The sequence below is a fragment of the Clinocottus analis genome, unplaced genomic scaffold (genome assembly GCF_023055335.1).
Source record: "Clinocottus analis isolate CAN_PGR_092001 unplaced genomic scaffold, fCliAna1.0.p SCAF_16, whole genome shotgun sequence".
In the NCBI taxonomy this organism is placed as follows: domain Eukaryota; kingdom Metazoa; phylum Chordata; class Actinopteri; order Perciformes; family Cottidae; genus Clinocottus; species Clinocottus analis.
Window position 1 is genome coordinate 3,684,263 of NW_027175887.1, and position 13,403 is coordinate 3,697,665.

At 43.2% G+C, this 13,403-nt stretch overlaps 2 protein-coding genes across 3 annotated transcripts; one reads left to right on the plus strand and one right to left on the minus strand.

Annotated features, from left to right (window-relative positions):
* The first annotated feature begins 689 nt into the window (after window positions 1-689).
* LOC137786871 (uncharacterized) lies at window positions 690-4,409 on the plus strand. 2 transcript variants are annotated; one of them, XM_068578992.1, is made up of 4 exons: window positions 690-771; window positions 870-935; window positions 1,664-1,796; window positions 2,627-4,409. In XM_068578992.1, the coding sequence occupies exons 1-4, from the start codon at window positions 707-709 to the stop codon at window positions 3,284-3,286; spliced, it is 924 nt and encodes a 307-aa protein (XP_068435093.1). In that variant the 5' UTR covers window positions 690-706; the 3' UTR covers window positions 3,287-4,409. The 2 variants fall into 2 exon arrangements, 1 of the variants encoding a protein (XP_068435093.1); XR_011077604.1 differs by lacking the exons at window positions 690-771; window positions 870-935 and adding an exon at window positions 1,969-2,047 and having other exon boundaries at window positions 1,663-1,796; window positions 2,627-2,761.
* A 1,751-nt stretch (window positions 4,410-6,160) lies between these two features.
* Window positions 6,161-7,989, minus strand: LOC137786958 (pleckstrin homology domain-containing family F member 2-like). The gene is made up of 2 exons (XM_068579109.1): window positions 7,746-7,989; window positions 6,161-7,119 (listed from the first exon to the last, which is right to left on the minus strand). Exons 1-2 carry the CDS (start codon window positions 7,987-7,989, stop codon window positions 6,512-6,514), a joined length of 852 nt encoding a protein of 283 aa, XP_068435210.1. The 3' UTR covers window positions 6,161-6,511.
* Between the last annotated feature and the right edge of the window lie 5,414 nt (window positions 7,990-13,403).

Genomic DNA, 13,403 nt, shown 5'->3' on the forward strand with positions numbered 1-13,403 from the left:
TCGTGGTCAACATTATTTGAGAAAGAAAACTGGTCAAACTAAATAGTTTATTATGTTTTGAAGGAAATGAAAAGGAGTTGTTTTTTCTTTCAGTTCATTTTATTATCATTATGGTATTGTGATTAAAAATAACCAACAAATAAGATGACAATTCGAATTAATAATGGATGGATCTGTACCAATAATACAGTATTTTTATTAATAGGACTTTATTTTCTCCTTACATACAATTCCCGGTGAGGACATTTCTATTATGTGTCTATGTATCTATAATATAGATAACAACCGGTCTATTTTACTTTAAATGGCACCATCCTTTATAAAAACTAACATCTACATCAATAATCAGAAACAAGAGAAACAAAAAGTTTGGGTGGAACAATTGAGCTGAAACGCCCCAAAAAGGTAGAAACACCTGAAATAAACATAAATCTGATACTGAATCCTAAATGAATAAAGTTGAAGTACGACTTACGTTATCTATCACAAAGTTCTGGGGAGAAGCGTCTCTTTTTTTGTTTCATGATAATATGAGTGACTGTCCCAGTCCCGCCGCCCACCGCTGGGTGGCGGTAATGCACATGAAGAAACAATAAACATGAAGAAGAGCGTGTTTGCAACCAGAGGACTCGTTCCCTCCCGGCCAGCAGAGAGAATGCGACTTTGAGCCACTTCCGGCTTGGCTTCACTTTTCAGACCAGGCCAAATGCTTCGTCCACTTCCAACAGGCGGCCTGGTGGTGTTATCTTACGGTCTTCTCATAGACAGCCTGTGGGTGTCATCCGTGTTTTGGTGTAATAACGTGAACCCTTCCGCAGCGCGGTCTCAGTCCATTAAAGTTGATGGTAACATTGTGGCTTGTTGTGTAGGATGTCTTGCTCAGCCTACGGTTGTTCAAGGAGACACTCTAAGTTCTCGGACGTCAATTTCTTCCGGTAAGTAGCGTTACATTGTGATTAGAGACAGATGTTCGCCAGCTAAATTTAGCATCCCAATTTATTTATTTAAATATTCTGTGAACGACAGATGAACCTTTTCTAGCCAAGCTAACTTGCTAGCTTAGGCGTTTGTTTCTTTTTTGGGGGGGGAATGAACATTTCTTCGACTGCATCCTGCGGCAGAAGAGCCTCAGCCGAGGCGCGGTGCTGCCCCCGCAGGTCATCTGTGGAACTACACGGATTAAGTTTAAGGCTTCAGAGTTTAGCCGGACGGGTGAAAGTTAATTAAAGCGTTTAACGGTTTGCAATCTTCCGCTATGAGTATTGCTCTCATTCTTCTGTTGAATTATGATTCACATGCGTCTGGCTCCCATCTGCTGCAAAAATATTTTATAATGCTGCCTGTTTCCCTCCTTCATTTTCTTCTGCTATAACTTAGCTTGTTTTTAAACATTCATCTATCCATGCAGTACTTTCTGATGTTATTCCAAGCTGTTGACGGCTCCTTTTTTCATTTCCATGCTGTCCTATGTTAACTGAATTCAACAGTGCAGCACCCCCAGTGCCATTAGTGTTGCAGTAGACTCTGGGCACATCTTTCCTGGTGTGACTTCCTCCACCCGCCTAAGTGACCATAACATTGTCAAAAGCCCTGCAGTGAATACTGACACATAATATAATGTCTGAATGCACAACAGTTAACTTTTGTCTTCTTTTTCAAACAGATTTCCTTTCGGTGATAATGAAAGGTTGAATCAATGGTTACTGAACGTGAGAAGAAGGAACTGGATCCCGTCTAAAAGTTCGCGACTGTGCAGTACGCACTTTAAGGAGGATCAGTTCTTCATAGACAAGGAGGTAGACGGATACGTTTAAGTGCACTAACTCACACAATGAATTTTCTAAATGTTCCAATGCGTCCATACAAAAGCTGTTGAAATACCAGCCGTGACACAGAGTAGACCTCACAGTAAAGACGTATCTGAATGTGTGGATAGCAGCATTTAATGAAACCACCGCTTTTGCCCAGATGATGTCCGTGATCCTGATGGCTCCCTTTTCATTTTTACCAACATCTACTCAAGTTTCATTACAACTGCCAAAACTTGGTGCGCATGCAAGTATAATGTAATTCTGATTTCAATGTTTCTGTGTGTGTGTGTGTGTGTGTGTGTGTGTGTGTGTGTATAATCTTTTTATTAATGGTTACACAATTTGTGTTTTTCTCTTTTCTCTTGTTTCTCGTCTTCTTTTGGTTATACAATCTAACATGTTTGAATTTAGGAAAACTGCCAATAAAGTCTAAACTTAAAGGTCCACTGTGGAGGATTTAAGGGGCGCTTTCGGCAGAATTGTAATATAATATTTAGAATTGTGTTTTTATTAGTGTAGAATGTCTCTACAGAGGAAGATGGAGAGATAGAGAGAAGGGGCGGGGGAGGGAGGGAGACGTGGGAGACGTGCTTTAAAGGCCACCGTAGTTCTCTGACATGCTTGAAAAGGGTTGAGGGAAAGGAGTCTTTCTGTCGGTTGCAATCTGCAACCTCACCACTAGATGTCCCTAAATCTTACACACTGCTCCTTTAAATCACAAAATACTCTAATAATTGTAAAAAAAAAAAAAAAAAGGAAGACAAGAACCTATGTATCACAGCATGTCTAATGATGTCTTCTGTATTTATCTGTAGGGCAAGAGGAGGCTGAAGGAGACTGCTGTGCCGACCATCTTCGTCTTTCAAAAACATTGGTTGATAGAGGATGTAACGAACTCCATCACGCAGAACAACGTGCTGCGTTTGACCAACATTGACAATGGACCTTATAACATGGCCCATGCGGAGCAAGCGCCTATTGAGGAGGAGGACGACGTCGTCCACGACGTCAGGGACGACGTCGTCCACGACGTCAGGGACGATGTCGTGGACGATGTCGTGGACGATGTCGTAGACGATGTCGACTGCGTTTTTGACGAAGTCCTCGACGATGACATTGTCAGGGTTATTGTCGGCGCTGATGTCGATGAGGTCGTTTCGGATGACGCAACCGAGGGTGCGACCAGCGTAAGCCCACAATCGGCTTTGCACGATCACAGCTACCGGACTCTCAAGCAAGAGCAATTCTACGTGAGCACCGACCACAACTACATCGTCTCCGGTTCTCCCAGGACGCTGAAACGTAAAGTGGACGCAGTGCAAGATCAGCTCGTCTTGGCTCACAAAAAGCTGAAGTTGAAGTGTCAGGAGACGAGGAGAATGAAGTCGAGACTCTTGTTCATGAAAAATCTGACAAAGGAGCTGAAAAAGAAGTTGAATGCAGTTGAAAAAGCTCTTGCATCAGTTCATAAGTAATGGAGGTACGGTGCAAAAAGTCCAGAGGCTGTGAGCGCACGGCTTCGGGGGAAGAAGCTGTTTGGAAGTCTCTTTATGTTAAAAGTCTCTTGTGGAGATGCAGCAATTGCAATGTTATTGACTGCAAGGCTCCAGACTGTGTATATATACGTTACAGATATATATATATTTTTATTTTCTACCACTGTCCTGAAAATAATTTTCAACAGTCCTTGTGAACCGTCAAAAACTCTAATTGTTACCCTTTTACTTTGTCATTGTCCTCTATGGTGGGTATTTGCATACAACAGACATCTAAAACGAATTGGAAATAAATTATTGTATTTTATTTTTACATACTTGATATATTTTGCTATTTGGAGCGGCGATTTAAAGGAGCAGTGTTTGGGACTCCCTATGTAGATGTATGAAGGGCGGGAACGACAACAAAACGATTAAGTTTTAAGTGGGTAAACACAAATGAAAACAGTTGTGAATATTGTCTTCCATGTCCGCCCATGAATCTCACTAAATAACTACAGACTGTTATTTTAATAGGAGACTGGATTGTTTGCCGTAAATAGATCACAAAATTCAAAAATGTGCTAAAATGATGAAACCTCCGCACTAAGTGGACCGTGAAATAGATGAAGAATTGAAACAGGCTGACATGTTAAACTGCATTGGTGGAGTCCGGGACGTCCACTCGGCCCTCAGCGTCTAGCAGACCGTCTGAGCTCCTTTCAGGCGTCTCTCGTTCCTCGCTGCAAAAGCCAAACGTGACACTAGGTGGCAGGAACGCCGTTCATTTACAGTCCAGCAGACACTCAGCAATAACACAACAGCAGCGTCAATGTTTACCCCCAACTTCACACCATCTAGACTCGTATATGTTGTGACGCTTGTTTTCTTGTTTTTCACTTTTTTTCTGAACACTTTCCAACAATCTACCCCTCCAAAATAAAATGTAATACCGTCAAGGCACATTCTGCACAGCGGGCTGAGTCTGACCCGTATGTTTGTAGCGTCTATAAAGTCCTTTAATGGTTAAACAGCTCGGTCATCATTTTGTAACAGGTACGTGAAATGCATCTCCAATTTTGACTTTAATGTCATGCTTGTCTGATTTAAATATTTAAAAGGTTCCAGGATTTAATGGTAATCAACTTGACTTTTATGCATTTTCTACACGTCTGCAAGTATTGTAGGTTGATAACATCAAAGCCTTTGCAGTACAGAGGCCGTCCTCAAGAGGCTCTGGACTCTGATCTGCACTGAAAGCACATCTGGGATGCAGTGTCATACATGTGGGGTGCTTCATAGTCATATTTGTGGTTCTGTATACTCATATTTAGGGGAATGTATTATCTTTTGGAGGAACGTGATCCTCACAGAGCCACATTACCGTTTATTGAACTGGCAGGACGGCTCGAGAAGATATTCTGGCCTTTAATGCGTCCTACAGACGCTTATGGATTACTGTATTGATTTGTGTCCAGTACCGAGTACACAATGTGCCTTAAAGTTGTTCAAAAGTTTTATTTTGAAAGGTACTTTGGGGGAAAGTGCTCAGAAAGATAGCTTAACAATACATATTCAGATTGTTTTAAGTCAAGTGCAACACAAGCATGTGCTGTTATTGTGTCATTGACGACAGTAAAATGAAGTCTTGATGAAGCTTTTGGAATAATAAGGATGTCAATCTGTCATATATATATATATATATATATATATATATATATATATATATATATATATATATATATATATATATATATATATATATATATATATATATATATATATATATATATATATATATATATATATATATATGCAACCGTCTCTATTCCATCAATGTTCTTACCGCCGGTGCCTTAAAGTATATTAAAATGTTTGTCACTCAGCAGATTTTAACTCTGCGACAACTGTTTCTTGAGACAGAAAACCGACTGACTGTCTGTGGTGTAAGATAGGAGCTGCAGAGATGAGAGCACATTGTGTTTTCCGACAGTAAACAGCCTCAGTTAATTTATGAGGAATATAAATGTTTGATTATTTCACAAAACCTTCAGAAATGAAGCAGCCAAAGTGAACGAGCTGGACGTTTGGAGGGGGGACTTTTCTGAGAGAAGCTTTCACAGTGTCTTTAAAGATTTGAGACAATTTCCTGTACAGACACAGAAGTGTGTCATGATGACATCATGACTCCTAAAACCACACCAACTGGTTCACCAGTTGTATAAAAGAAACAAACAATGATCAACCAGCTCCTTCTCCACCTACAACCAGAACATGTTCATTGTTCCTTTACCGGAACGAAGGCCACACTTCCGCGTGCGGTCGGTCGGACAGGTTTGACGTTACATTCTCAGAAGTGTCATGAAGAAGTGTCATGCCAAGATCAGAGAGATTTCAGCACCGAGTTCTTCATAAGAGCTATTTTATATCTTAGGGAAGCCGATTTCGCCGTCTGTCTATAACAATAAAAGTCCACAGCTGTGATTGTTGTTCTGGACTAAAGCTTTTACTATGTATTAAAATGAACAACAATGCAGCGTCACAAACCTCCAGGACCAATCAGATTCAAGCATCTCCACTTGTAAACAAGAGCCACACATGGAGCCTTGAAGTGTTCAATATTAAATCAATAAAATACATTATTAAAACTCAACTGAGCATTATGAAGTATTATTTCAGCATCCATGTTCATAATAACTATTCTATTGGATGTTATTGTTGACATTTCATATCAAACCTTTCATTAAAATGCCAAAAAGAAAGAGAAGCGCTAAAATCTGTTATAAAATAATAATGAAGTACTCGGAAACGCTGTTATTATGAAAATAAGGATTTAATAACATTTTATAATAGAGATAAAGTTGAATTAGTGCATCTGACTCAATCTAATAATCACCAAAGACACGAGTTGTGTAAGCGCTGGATTGTTTTGGGATCATTTCAAAGCAAAATGAAAGAGTATCGAGTACAAACAGTTTCATAACTGCACACATGCTCTTCTCAACACCCTCAGACATCAGATCAAGTGTGAGACGATGGATTTTTTTCCATGGATCGAGGACTGTGGTTAAAAACTTAGTGATGATGACATTAAATAAGTAAAAAATACAAGTTCTCCTTCAAGGCTTTTCACTTTACAACCTATTCGATGAGCTTTGTGTCACCTGAGCCCATGCCGAGGGCCACTTCTCTCTCGCTTCACAGCCTGAGCGCTGCGTGGTGCGCTTATATGTCTTGCTGCGGCCGCTGATTCATCGGTCTCGGGTAAACGTAGGTGCCCATCTGTCCACCGGCGCCGTTATGGGACACCAGCCAGCTGCTGTACGTGTGGCTCTTCACCATCTCCACCCGCTCGTCTTCATCGCTGGACGCGGCCTCATCGTCCTCCTCCGCGCTGTTCTTCCGCGGGCCGGACAGCTCGTCCTCCTTGTCCCTGGCGTCGCACAGGCCGCAGACCCGCAGCAGCTTGGTGGGGTGGATGTGGCGGATCAGCGCTCGCTTCGCCGAGCACGCGCTGCACACCACGAAGCCACACTTCCGGCAGTGGTGGCGGCGGTTGGTGGTCGTGAACTTGTTGAAGCAGCGCATGCATTTGAAGGTGGCGTGGTCCGGGATCCAGGCCACGGCGAGGTCGCGACCCGACAGGCTGCCGTCGCCCCGCAGGCTGCCGTCGCCCTGCAGCAGGTCGGACTGGCACTTGTCGATGTGCTCCATCCAGGCCCGCTTCTCCTCGTACGAAGAGGCGGACACAAAGAAGGACTTGCACGGCGTTCGTATCAGCCACTGGTTGCTCAGCCGCTCGCTGTCCTCCATGTCCTCCAGCTTGATGCCCTCTGAAAGCAGTCAAGATGGCTTCTTGATATATTGATAACATTGCAAACAAACTATTAAATGTTCTGGCCAGCACGTTGGTCCCAAAAGACACATTTCTGTACTTTTCTACCTGCAAACTTCTCATTTGTGTACAACAAGACTGCAGGCATATATGAGAGTTGAATTCAGTCATATGTTCTGCTATTCAATGATTCAGCTTATTTTATAATATCGGCTTCTCTGCATGGATGCAATGAAGATATATTTTAAGGTGTTTTTTTAGGATCATTTGTTGAACTATATTCATTTAATTGCAAACCCACCCAAAAAGTACTTTGTGTGGGTCTGTTTTAATTGATTATTTGTATTTTTATTTGTACTTTTATTATTTGTAATTCCTCTTATCTTTTTATTTTACTTTTTGTTTCTTTGCTTTACTGCATGTTAAGTTCTTCTTTACTATTTTAAAGTGATTAACACACATACACAAACCATGAAAACACTAATGACATCCTTGTACGTCATAATGTGCATAAACATCAATACATAACTACACTTCTTTCATAGTTTGAGTGGTTTGTGGATAAAGGCAGACAGGTGTCCTGCAGCCGTAACAACACATGTTATAAAACACAGATCCTCTCACCCAGAGGGATGATCTTCTGGTTCTTGTGCCAGCGGCCGTTCAGGATGACGCTGCCGTACACCATCACGTCGTTGAAGAGGAAGAAGTCCTTGGGCTGCGGCTTCCGGCGGCCCTGCTTCATCAGTCGGCCCTGTCCCATCAGGATCCGACCCGGCTTGGTCAGCGGGGCCCCCGCGGGACCAAACGAGCTCTCCACCGCCTGGATGCGGTCTCGGTTCTCCTTGTCAAACGTCAGCAGGTCCATCGCGGCGGCCGAACATCTGCCGCGTCACAAACCAGCAGCAGGTATCAGCTGGAGGGGGCGGAGCCAGGGATGACGCGGCGGGACTTCCCCGCGAGACGAACCCGTTGAACGAGAAGCAGAGAGACGGTGTGCGGTGCAGCGCAGGTTATTCTAGAGGTGTATTCAGATTTTAAAGTTTAAAAGTTACTGTGCAAATGTAGGACAACAAGTAACAGGTGTTACTGAGTTGTGCGTAATTTACAATTTCAATTGCACATTTCAGAAGAAAATGTAGTTTTGTTGTTGTTGTTGTTGTTGTTGTTGTTGTTGTTGTTGTTGTTGTTGTTGTTGTTTCGCCTCCAAAGTTATTTAACAGACAAAGTTGCGATGGTTACATTTGTAGATGAATAATTTGATCATATGATCAGTTTATAAAGTAAAATACATTTTGTAACACCAAACAATACCATTTAAATTAGCTGCTGTACGTTTAACATGTTGAAAGCAGCGCTTGTGCTTTTAATGAAAATATGCGACGTTTTTCCACAGTGCATGGCATCAAATATGAAATGATATTATATCGAAACGAGACTGGAGTCTGCACATGAACGTCACGTTATAAAACCTGACATGACGTGAGGCTGGTTCAGTGAAAAAGAAACTCACTTCGGTGCCAGCAGGTGTTTGTTTCTCCCGCAGGTACAAACCATGCAAATCAGGTCAGACACACTCTGTCAATCAACTGTGATCCTATTGTTCATGCGTGGGAAACATACATGGCAAAAGTAAGGGGATCTCCAAAGGGTGAGACACGCGGTCCCGTTCAGATGAGGTCATACTTACCACATTAACACACACACAACTTCCTTTGGACTAAATTATGCTCGCATGTATATGATGCAGTATGAATTAATATACTTATACCTAAAATAAAACATTTTGAGAGTGGTATCAATCCGAAGCTTTATACTTCCACATTTGATATTAATCATTTTGTGTTCAGCGTGCATTAAGTGTGAGCTTTGTTTCATTTAGCCTTTCATGCTAATAAAGTAATAAGCGTCCCAATCTTCTCTCTTTTCTGTTGTAAGAAGTAGTTTCAGCTGTGAGGGAGTCAACTTGTCTGATAGTGATCCAAACAGGATACGCTTCACAAGAAGCCTTGCAGGCCAGAAAGATCAACCCGGAGTCTCCACGCCATGTGCAGCTGAGGCTTGAGATCTGTGTAAAGCCTAAAAGGAAATGAACAGGAAAAACTTAGCAACCACGTCAGCATCTGGTTCATATGTGGAGCTTTAGAGAAAAAAATGCGTCAAATGATCTTGTCCGAGCCAAAAGAAAAAGACATTTGACGCCCCACCAGCCTCCGTCACCCTGTGTGACTCCCTGGTCGCCGCCGTGGAGTCCCTCCTCTTCCTGCTCCACCTTAACCCAGGACTGATGGAGCTGAACGTCAGCTCCATCACCAAGAAGGCTCAGCACAGGATGTTAGTCCTGAGGCAGCTGGAGAAGTCCAACCTGTCAAAGACCTTGATGATGCACTTCTACACCGCCATCGTTGAGACCGTCCGTCTGGTACGCTGCAGCCAGTGCCGAGGACAGGGGTGGACCGCGGCGCGTCGTTGGCTCTGCTGAGAGGGTGATTGGCTGCAATCTACCTTCCCTCCACGACTCCTTCACCTCCAGGACCCTGAAGCGGGCAAGAAAGATTGTAGGCGACCTCGCTCACCCAAACAGTTTGAGTCCCTTCCCTCTTTAAGGAGACCAAGACCGTGCGCCACAAAAACAGTTTCCCCTCCGCAGTCAATAAAGAGCGTGACCACTGACTCTGACATCACCAGGACACTTACATACACACACTTCCCTGTTCAACGCCTTAAATATACGCTTAACACTTCAATGACAGACTTATTTTAACGCACTCTTATATTTATTTCATATGAAAGTGTGTTTGTTCATCCTATTCCATGGTACATGTTCACATTTGTGTTTTCTATTTCTGTCTTGCACGAGTGCGCGGTGTTTACTGTCATGCAGCGATCACTGTCATGCAGCGATCACCCAGCCACATTCTTTGTATGTGGACACATACTTGGCAATCGACAGTTGTTTTTTATTCTGCAAAAACAACATTGACTTCAAGACATCGAGGAACTGGAAGCGCTCCAAAGAAGTCTAAGAGAAAACGTCTCTTATCGCTCAATTGACGTATGACCTCAGTAAATATCACAAACAGGAGTGTAAGGCCTCATTTTATGGATTATGGTCCCATTGGGGGTAAAAAAAGAAGCATAAAGCATGTTGTGCTGCAGAGCGTTGATACTGTCAAGGTGTGTTTTCAACATGAAAGGCAACTGTTGGTCTCAAAAAGCTTTCATCCATCATTCGGTTGTATTTGACAGCGAGCTCCACCTTCTCGCGCCGCTTCAGGTCGCAAACCGAACCGGAGGGCGAGTGTGCACAAGGCGGAGGACAACAGGGGACAAGCTGCGTCCACAACTTGTCAAAGCAGTTCTGTCCAGTTTGATCTATCCAGGCTCACGAGATATAACAGAGCACTTTATTATTTTATTATTAATGTAAATGCTGTTTCTAAGTCTGTGTTTTTGTTCACCAACGTTGATCAGGCTGTCCTGGATTTTAGGATTTGTATTAATGCTTTTGCCGGGACCCCAGGAAGAATAGTCTCCATGCTGAAGACTGATGGGGATCCTTAATAAACTCAACACACAGCAGAGTTTTATTGTCTTTATTTAGTTTCATCACACTGGTCTACAGGCCAACAGCAATTAAACCGCTCCAGAGACAACTCTGTGGTCTGAGCAGGACGGAAAGTCAATCCTGCTGCAGATGTTCCTCCCTCATCGCTCTCTCACATCTGTTTGTGTTTTCGTCCCCCAAATCCCTCACCTTTTAAGTTGGGTAAAAAAACTTTGACACACTGGCACACTTTTTGGAATTACTTTGCTCATGCGGGTTCTGGCTCGACTTGATCACAGACGGGCCGGACGTTGTTCCCGCCGTCGCTTCAGCTCTACGTTAGATGAAGAGTCCCATCATGGACATGCAGCTGCTGCAGAGGCCGGCTCGCTCTCCACTAACACACCGGCACATTTAACATGACTCTTGTCATTGTGCGTTACACAAGACGCCCGCCGGTCAACCCACAATCCAATGCATGTGGAAGATTCAATGTGTGAACAGCAACTGGGCTGAATTGTGTTCAGCCATGAAATAAAGTCCAGATGCTGCAAGTGAAACGTGGACGTGTAGAATATATGCAGAGGCATGTGTTCAAGCTGTGTTCATCATCACTCTACATATACGAAAATAGACTATTACACTAATAATCAGTTTATTATTTCAATATTTTGTCTAGAAATCTCAGATGTTTTCCAGCCAAACTGTCAGGATCTAGTTCAGTATTCATCTGTGAGCCAAATATAACTTTGATCATGAAGTCAAAAACAATATTACTGAAACATATTAACGTTTTACATATTACTCTTGAGCAGCAGGCTGGAGCCGGTGGAGGCGTCTGTCAGAAACATGAAGGAAACATATGAATAATAACGATATTTTGTCATTTTATTTGATCATATTCAATCCAGGAAAAGTCAATTTCAAGTCACGCCTCATGAAGCAAACCTCTTTCTTTACTTGAGCCAGAGCTGAATAACTCTGATGGCCAGAGCTTCACTTCATGTGGAGCAGCAAATGTTGAAACATGTCACAAAACAATTAAATAAAGAGCGTGTTGGATCTCATACTGATCGCACACAGCTCTTACCTGAAGTCTCTCTCTCTCTCTCTCTCTCCCTCTCTCTCTCTCTCTCTCTCTCTCTCTCTCTCTCTCTCTCTCTCTCTCTCTCTCACATATGCATATATACTGGATTTATAGCTGCAGCCCTCTCTGTGACACGGCGGTGTGATCGGTCACACACACACACGGGTGCAGAGACACACACCTCCACAAAAATGATTGATGCAAAAAAACACATTTTAAGTTAATGTTTCTTTATATGGATGAAAGCATAGTTTAAAAAAAGGAAACTGACTGCTCCCAAAAGGCAGGTGTTTGTTTTGAAGCGTAGGTGATGATGATGATGGTGATGATGATGGTGATGATGATGATGATGTGGGGTTGGCTCTCAATGCTCAACTATCAACCACTGCACATGCGTCATTTGATGATAACATATTTAGCATCTTGTTTAAGTCATGACTCGCTGCAAGTGATACAACTTTGGATGAAATATTTAGGATACACACACACACACACACACACAAACACACACACACACTCACACGCACGCACGCACATGCACACACACATTCACACACACGCGCGCGCACACACACACACATACTCTCTCACACACACACACACACACACACACTCTTCCAGGTGCAGGTCAGTCAGTGCTCTCTCACTCTCTCACACACACACACGCACACACACACACACACACACACACACACACACACACACACACACACACTCTTCCAGGTCAGTCAGTGCTCTCTCACTCTCTCACACACACACACGCACACACACACACACACACACACACACACACACACACACTCTTCCAGGTGCAGGTCAGTCAGTGCTCTCTCACTCTCTCACACACACACACACACACACACACACACACACACACACACTCTTCCAGGTCAGTCAGTGCTCTCTCACTCTCTCACACACACAAAGGGTGAAACCTCGTCCTTCATTCTGTGACATCATCTCTTCTCTCTCATTGCAAAGCGCTGTGATTTCCTCCAGAAGCGAACGCAGCTTTTGGAAACAAACCCGCTGTGTTTGAGGATTCGTGGAGGCGTAATTTAAAATGTGGAAAGTTTCTCTTTTTTTCAACAAGTGGGTGGTTTCTCAATAAAGTTCTGGAAAAAGCTTCCTGCAGTTGAGAGACATGTGAACTCACACTTAACTCTCCTCTGGAAGGGTGTGTTGTAAACTCTGACCATTTAGAAAAACAAATCTAATGCTTCTGTCTTTTATTGGTCACAAGAAAGTGACCACTGCTAACGCAGAAGCTGATGCACCAACAGCTTCATTTACGATGTGAAGGCATCATCAGATTGTTTTCTCCTCCACTCCTTTTGTTGCTCTTCCTGACTGGATATGTAGACTCCGGGTCCTGGGATTATTCTACTGATAATCTGACTGTCTGGGTGTCTGTCGGTGGCTCTACAGAAGACGGGTTGGGCCTCAGGACCTTGTGCTGTGAGGCCTCTCGGCACCATGAACTAACATCCAGTATGACGGCCTTGTGTGTGCGTGTGTGTGTGTGTGTGTGTGTGTGTGTGTGTGTGTGTGTGTGTGTGTCTGCAGCAGCGAGCAGGATACCGACACATTCCTCCTGAGATTACAAGAAGCCAGATCCTCACGCACATATTTAAATAGCAGTGTTAGC